This window comes from Lactuca virosa, chromosome 8 (genome assembly GCF_052849685.1).
Source record: "Lactuca virosa cultivar CGN04683 chromosome 8, Lactuca_virosa_CGN04683_v6, whole genome shotgun sequence".
In the NCBI taxonomy this organism is placed as follows: Eukaryota; Viridiplantae; Streptophyta; class Magnoliopsida; order Asterales; family Asteraceae; genus Lactuca; species Lactuca virosa.
Genome location: NC_136433.1, coordinates 259,735,830 through 259,744,174, shown reverse-complemented (window position 1 = coordinate 259,744,174; position 8,345 = coordinate 259,735,830). Strand labels below are relative to the sequence as shown.

The following is an 8,345-nucleotide window of genomic DNA, read 5'->3' as shown; positions in this document are numbered from 1 at the left end:
TTGTTCGAACTTAACTATTCATGATCTGTAAAATCGAGTTTTAACTAGTCCTTCCTAATCCTTAAATATTGTTAATATTGAAGTTTACTTTCATTCAAAGAATTCAGTATATGCATATATCTTTATTTTGTTTTAGATTTTCATTATTTAAATAAATAATATGTCACTTGATTCTTGTATATTGGTTTTTAGCATAATTCGATTCTTATATATAAACATACTATTTCGAAGGTCACAGTTCAACATCAATTAGTATTAGTCAAGAACCAAAGATGGGCTACGTTACTGAAACATTCGCTACACGCTTTGCTCGTGACGGATTGGCAACCGGTGATGTCAGGGATTGGTTTGTGTGTGTGTGGTTGAAGGGTTTCCGAGCTAGTTTTGGATAGTTTTGCAATGGACTTCCGTTGCTATTTTGTATGCTTTTTTCTCTATGGAACCATTATATTATAGATAAGACAGGTTTTTCTCTAGTGTCAATTATAAGAGACAAACCATGTTTCAAAATCAACCATAGCAATATATAGGAATGAACAGAAATCTCAAAAATCCAAAATACACATTCCAATCAATACTTTAGAAGCATAAAATCCAATTTTAGAAGTTTTAAATTAAAAGTTATACATATCATAGTAGTTTGAATGAAAATGACGATTGATTGTTTTTGTTACGAGGCATGAATTCGTAGAATTCCTACATAGTTATCCATATCAGCGTGGTTTGAATGATAATGGTGATTGACTAATTGATTCGGTCAAGAAGCATGACTTCCTATTTAAGTACACATATCCGTTGTTCCATCCTATAGAAATTAGAAGGGCCCCTTTCATAAAATGAACTACATTATCATACTCTCAGTGGTAATAAAGTGATGTGATCAGCTATTTATAAATATGGTACTGAAGATTAGAATGTGGAAATGACCGTTTATATCCGGTAAGCTTTGTAAATGTTCATTCATATTTGCACAGCTAATTAATCAATTTACAAAAATATGGATATGGTGGATTTAACTCCATGAATCAAGACCTCTCATTTTCGACCTTATGCTGGTGAAATTTACAATGTCGCAAGCTGTTTTTCTTTCATGGACATTATATTCTTCCCGGCCAGTTTTAATTTCCAGGGACGAAGTTGGTGGCATAAGCCCATGCGTTGTTGGTAACTGGATCGGCAATGTGGTCTGCAAGGTTTTCTAATGGACCTTTTCCAGTGACTATGGCTTGAACAAAGAACCCAAACATTGAAAACATATCTAATCTTCCGTTCTTAATCTCCTTCACCTTCAACTCTGCAAAAGCCTCCGGATCTTCAGCTAATCCCAGCGGGTCAAAGCTTCCTCCAGGGTACAATGGGTCAACTATCTCCCCAAGAGGCCCACCTGCAACTCTATAACCTTCAGCAGCACCCATCAAGATCACTTGTGTAGCCCAAATTGCGAGTATGCTCTGTGCGTGGACCAAGTTGGGGTTGCCCAGATAGTCAAGCCCACCCTCACTAAAGATTTGGGATCCTGCCTTGAACCACACAGCTTCACTGAACTTGACGCCATTGCGGGCTAGAAGCTCCGGGAAAACACGTCCCAAAGCTCCTAGCATGGCCCACCTACAATGGATGACCTCAAGCTCACGGTTCTTGGCAAAAGTCTCAGGATCTGCTGAGAGCCCGGCTGTGTCCCACCCGTAGTCTCCAGGGAATTCTCCGGTTAGATATGATGGAGCCTCACCCGAGAATGGCCCCAAGTACTTCACTCTGTCAGGTCCGTACCATGGGCTTCCTGATGAAGCGGTCTTGGGCTTTGTTGCTGTCTTTCTCATTGTCACCCTTCCATCACCAGAAAACTCTGAGGTAGATGGAGCAACCTTGATTGCTTGCCCGGCAAATGAAGGAGATGAGAGAGCCATTGTTGAAGCAGCCATGTATTTATGAACAAAAGATTGAGATGTATTTGTGTAGTTGAGCAAATGAGAAGAAGAGTTGGTGTAGGAATTGGGAAGTTAGTGTAGTGTTATATAGGTTATGTATGGATATGGAGACGTGGGTATAATATCCATATTATCTCTGTTATTTGTCAAGCTTAGTTTCAAGATTTCAGTTTTGGCGGTATCTATTTCTATCAATCAAGCCTCATGCAGCCATGCCATGCCATACTAAGCCAATAAGAAATGTGGTTCAGATTTCAACAAATTTGGTTCACAAATTTCCTTCCAGAGTTATTAATATTTGGAGCATATTTATTTTTGTAAATCTTACTTTTAATATCCAACTCCACATCTTTCGTATATGAGAGTGTCATTTTCTTTTAGCATTTTTCCAACAATAACTTGTTTTCAAATTTTAACTCAAAATATTTTTATTTTACAATATTTTTATTCAAAAATGTGATATATACGTAATGTCACACCCCAAAACCAGAACGACGGAATCGTTCGGGGGTGGAGGACGGCGGAATCGTTCGGGGGTGGAGGACGTCATGTACAGTATCACAACAATGCATAATAGTAAACAAGCAACAACATCATCCCTTGCATTAATAATATAATTTTTAATACAAGTGTGTTCTATCAAGTTTAATAGATACCAAAAATATGAATCAAAATAAAAGATGAGTCTTGAATGAGCTCCATCTTCTCAAAACCTGGCACTGGTACCTTCTACTGGTGACCTGAGAATACAAGTTATTTTGAAAGAGTTTATCAGCTTTAAAGCTGGTGAGATCATAAGTATTTTAGTGTCATTGCTTGTATGAAAGTGTTTGTAAGTACTTGATGTATAAGTGTGTAAATGTTTGTAATTGTTTGTAAATGTTTGAACTCTCCTAGAAAACCCTATATTTTCTACTAAAAGTAGTCTTCTACCAAGGCATCAAATGTTTGTATGTCTGTTTCTTGTAAGAGTATGTATTTTCCCAAATCTGACTATCATTAACCAAAAATATATGTTTTTACATTACCTTTCATTGTGTGAAGATCATAAAGTGAATGCAATGGGGAAATAAAATAGTGTTGTAGTGTTGTATTAAGTAACTACTGATGCACTAACTACCTTAAACCAATTGTTATTTAAAGTACCATGTGATATGCCTGTACCATACTACCGACTAAAAACACGACGATGAAAGACGTCGGAAGAAATGACATTTGGCACCCATAGACTTGCAAGTCCCACTGTAGCGAGCAGCAAGGTGTAGGATAGTCAATCCAGTATAGATCTATACACAAACTCAACGCTCTCCACTTAAGGAGGTTCTGGATACAAAACGAGCCATGACAGGTGATGTCATGCCCCGTTACGTGGCTCACATAACTGTTGTAGTGTTCTTGTATATGTATTGTGTGTACTAGCTGTATTGTATGTTCTCTCTCAGTCTAGTATGTATGTATGTTCTCTCTGTTTCTCATAATAGTATGTTCTCTTGTATAATGTATAGTATGTACTAGCTGTATTGTATGTTCTCTCTCTGTCTAGTATGTTATGTTTGTTTCTCATCACTATATGTTATGACTCATGTATGAACTGACTCATTGTATGTTTCATTGTTCTAGAAATAGTATTAGTAACTTCCTAAACTATACCTATTATAGTTTACTAGTAATGTTGTTTGTATGTATGAACATGTTTGTATACCTTTGCTACCGAAAGGTATTGAATTTGAAAGAAGGAACTTTTATATCTATTTACATATACATAATATATAACTAGGATTCAAACGACCTTCAGACAAACAACCGATACCCTAAGTCCACAACCAAACAAGGAACAGGAGGTAAGGTGAGCTATCAGTCCTAAGTCCTTTCAATCCTACTTATATAACTATATCTATATAGATACACATTTAACAAAATATAAGTTTAAAAGAGTTTAATAAAAGTATTTAACATGTAAAAGAGTTTGTAAAACAGTTTGAAGTAGTTTGTTTGATAACATAGTTTGAAAAGTAAGAAATCCACTTGTTTGGTAGTTATTAATTGTCACACCCCCAAACCAAGGATGGCGGAAACGTCCGGGGGTGGAGGACTTCATGTATAGTATCACAACAACGAGTATAATAGTGCTCAAAGTAAATACAACCATCATAAATATAATTGAAAAGATTACACCATAGAATAAGTTTACATGTTTCGAAATCAATTACATTATGATGACAAAATGAACTATTTGACGATTTATCGTCCCATCCTCAAAATGCCGTTGGTTTTCCTGTTTCACTGATTTCCTGAGAATACAAGTAGTTTTAAAAAAGTGTCAACAATTAAGTTGGTGAGTTCATAAGAGTTTTGTTTGAGAAAGAAACTGTTTTCCTTGTAAAAGCGACAAAGTATGTTTCCAGAAAATCCAATATTTTCTTTATTAAATGAAATGAATGCTTCTATGTTATGCGATAATGAACCCTAGAAAGGCCCATAGATTTCCTTCTATAATCGCCCAGTGTATATAAGTTATATAAAATTTAAGTTAAATAAACCGTCGAATATAATGGGTCTGCCCTAGGTCCACAACCAAACAAGGAACAGGAAGTAAGGCGGGCCCACCAATTCTAAGTCGATTATGACTAGATTCTTATATAACTCTAGCATATATACTTAGCAATTATAGCTGAAGTCTAACAATTCTAGATGAAATATAGTTTTAACAGAGATATGATTCCAAAGAAAATCCTATATTTTCCTTATAAAAGTTATGTGGTCCTAAATCCTAGGACCAGAAATAAACAAGTATTTTCCATACTTAAAGATATAAAAGTGGTTTTAAATCGGCATAAACTCGTTTACTTTAGAAGTAAAACCCCTTTTTAAAGTAGAAGTTTCTATGTAAACTTGAAAGATTGTTAACTACCTATGTGAGTCGCTATAACCATACTATGACGAAAAATAACCTGCACAACGTTTTTCAGACGTTAAGATACTATGACTCTTGTCACCCGTAGACCTGTAGGTCCTACTGTAGCTAGCAGCAAGGTGTGGGGTGTCAAACCCAATATAGATCTATACACAATTATCACGCTCTCCCTACAAGAGACTCTGGTTATAACTTACAGGAATTGGGATCCCGTACTCGAACGTACGTGGAGAGAATTGCCTCACAACCTAAGTTAACTAGTTTACACATAGTTTGATATTAAAACCTATTCCGTGGAGGAAGTGAAATCACCTTTTATGAAAATACGTTAGTGATATGAAATCCTTAAACTATTACTATGATAGTTTATTACGTAAGATATGAAAAACTCATTTGTTTTGAGAGTAAAACCTTTTTCATGTAGTAAAAATCCATAAACTATGCTTATTGAAGTTTATTATATGTATTCGAAATGAATCAGTAAACCTTATCATGAATGAATAAATTTCAGTTTAAGATGATAAACTAACAAGAAAATACATTCAATATTTAGAACTTATTGTTATACACTTTGCTCAACATAATACAAAGTGTTATGAAAGTTATAAGCTGTTAACTAGTTTTTAACCTTTCAGCACTGTTTTAGAAAAATCATAGAAAAATCATACGAAGTCGAAAACTGAATCCGTAAATTCTGAGAGTTCACAAAATGTGTCTAGTTTGTTCATAATTTTTATTGTGATTTTTGGAAGTCTTTAACTTGTGTTAAAATGTTCATATTTACAGACTGGTCCGAATTCATTTTTGAAATGATAGGAAGTTTTGTAAAAATCACCATAAATCGTAGAACAATCGTATGGTGATGTGCAAGCAGTCATTTTAAAGGTATGAACCTGAACTATTTGCACCTAATATAGTTTTGAAAACTAAAATGTTTAAGTTGACCAAAACAGTCCGTGAATGGAGTTGAACTTTTCTGATGAAGGCTGTTAAATGTATTTAGTTGTGTTCTTGGTGTTTAATCTTGTATTCCCCCCTTAAAACTTAAGAAAAACATGAAAAGATAGGGGTATGAACTCACCTTATGTGTTCTTAGAGGATGGATGTTGGAGAAGAGAAGTGTTCAACTCAAGAACACTTAGAAGATGCCTTGATGAACCGAGAACCTAACATGAAGGTGACGATGTTTGTGTAAGATTCCTATGATTTTGAGTAGAAGGATGTGAAATAATCATAAGAAGAATGAATTATACTTACCAAGAGTGGAAGAAAGCTTGATGATCAGCCTTGGATGTCTCGAAATTGAGAGAGAATGGTGAGAGAATTTGGAGTGTGATCCTTTGAGGAAAAATGAGAGAATGAAGGAAGTGTGAGGAGAGAGGGTGGGTTGTCCAGCTCTTAGGACGTGAGAATGGCTGGAGATTGATGGAAAAGTACAAGGAAGTGACTAGGTATGGTGGGGAGGGGTGTGGGTTGGTCATGGAGTGGGTATGGGTGGTTGCTTATGTCATAAATCAAAGAAAAGTCAACACTCCACCTCAAGATCTTACTTAATAGATTTTATTCTTAATTAAGGATTTCCCTAAAAATATGCTGAATTTATGAATATATGGGGTCTTATATGTCAAAATATAAGTTTTGGTGAAAATCCCTCGTTAAAATAATTAAAAACGGGCTTAAAACGGAGTCGTGGTCGAAAACCGGGTGGAAAATGGGAAATCCGAAGTCAGGAGGGTGATTCCGGTCTTAACAGCCTTAGGTCCGAAGTGGTGGTTTGGTCGCTGAAGTGGATCCGAAGGGGAAGGGGGCTGCGGTCCGAGCAGGTACCGCAGGCGGGTTCGTCAGGAGAAGCTCGGATGCGGCGCTCCAGGTCCGATGGCTGCGGTTGGATGGCTGCGGCTCGCTGGCTGTGGCTAGATGGTTGCGGCTCGGTGGCTGCGGCTCGGTGGCTACGGCTAGATGGCTGCGGCTACTTAAGGAGACTCCGTTCAAGGAGGGTTTGGTCCCTATAGAGGAACTTCGGCCCTAAGAGGCTATTTTCCAAGGTGTATTCCCGTTTCGAATGGTTTTTCACCAAGTCAAGTGTCGGGATGCCCCAAATGATTACAAAAAGATCAAAAGAGGTTTTGAGAGAGATTTGGGAGAGATTTGACATACTTGGAGAGATTTCGCATACTTGGAGAGATTTGGGAGAGATTTGACATACTTGGAGAGATTTGGGAGAGATTTCACATTCTTGGAGAGATTTCTCACACAGAGAGAGATTTGGGAGAGATTTCACATTCTTGGAGAGATTTCTCATACAGAGAGAGATTTGGGAGAGATTTCACATACTTGGAGAGATTTCTCATACAGAGAGAGATTTGAGAGAGATTTCACATACTTGGAGAGATTTGGGAGAGATTCCACACACTTGGAGAGATTTCTCATATAGAGAGAGATTTGGGAGAGATTTCACACACTAGGAGAGATTTCTCATACAGAGAGAGATTTGAGAGAGATTTCACATACTTGGAGAGATTTGGGAGAGATTTCACACACTTGGAGCGATTTCTCCTACTTAGAGAGTTTTGGGAGAGTTAGAGTGAAAGAGATTGGGAGAGACTTCTTTTGTGACCTTTTTGAGTGTTTGGCTTCGCAACGCAAGGTTCTTACATTCTGTTAAGCCTTGTTATGAATGTTATACGCTCTCGAGGGGTATGGAATAATGTTTTATCGAGTAGATTCATCACTTTCCCTGATTAGGGTTTAGAATTTTCGAACACGTGAAAACTCTAAGTGGTACTTTGTATTAAGATTGTGAGTGGTTCAATAAGAAACATAATGGAAACCCTAATAATATACAAGGGTTAGATGAGTTGAACGGTTTGACTTGTTGACTTTAGTTGACTTTGACTTGGCCAAAATTGACGGTTGTCACATCATCCCCCCGTTAGAAAGAATTTCGCCCCGAAATTAGTGTTTCGACTGGGAGTTCAAGAATTTGGAGGAAAGATGGGGGAACTTTTCGTAGTATAAGAAATTGATATGGTGGGGAACAACCCGCTTGATGTTAAATGATGACCTTGGAATTTCTTATTGTAACTTGAGCTGAGTCAATTTAAAGGAGTTATTGTTTTGGAATGATAGTGTATTTTACGTGTGCCTTTATGCTCTCTGCTTTATACTTGGTATTACTACTATGAATATTTTATAATGTAGTTAGCGAGTTCCAGCATTACGAATGTTTCAACAATTTGTGACGAAATTTGCATTATAAGTCCTACCAGTTCTTTTATAATCGCTTGGTGTAAACTAGTCGTATATCATTAAGATTGCAAGGGCATTCGGATGGGTGACCCCGCCTTAAGCCCACAACCACACAAGGAACAGGAAGTGAGGCGGAATCACACATTCTAAGTCCATAGAATCCTAATGATATATGACCATAAGGTTTACACTAGCTATCATAGATTCACTAGTAAAAACCCTGCGTTTTTTTTATATAGATGAAAAGACTTATT

At 36.8% G+C, this 8,345-nt stretch overlaps 1 protein-coding gene across 1 annotated transcript; it reads right to left on the bottom strand.

The window, feature by feature from the left end:
• Nucleotides 1-945: 945 nt before the first annotated feature.
• Nucleotides 946-1,950, bottom strand: LOC145133567 (chlorophyll a-b binding protein 40, chloroplastic-like). The gene has a single exon (XM_079068498.1). It carries the CDS (start codon nt 1,920-1,922, stop codon nt 1,119-1,121), a length of 804 nt encoding a protein of 267 aa, XP_078924624.1. The 5' UTR covers nt 1,923-1,950; the 3' UTR covers nt 946-1,118.
• Nucleotides 1,951-8,345: the final 6,395 nt, after the last annotated feature.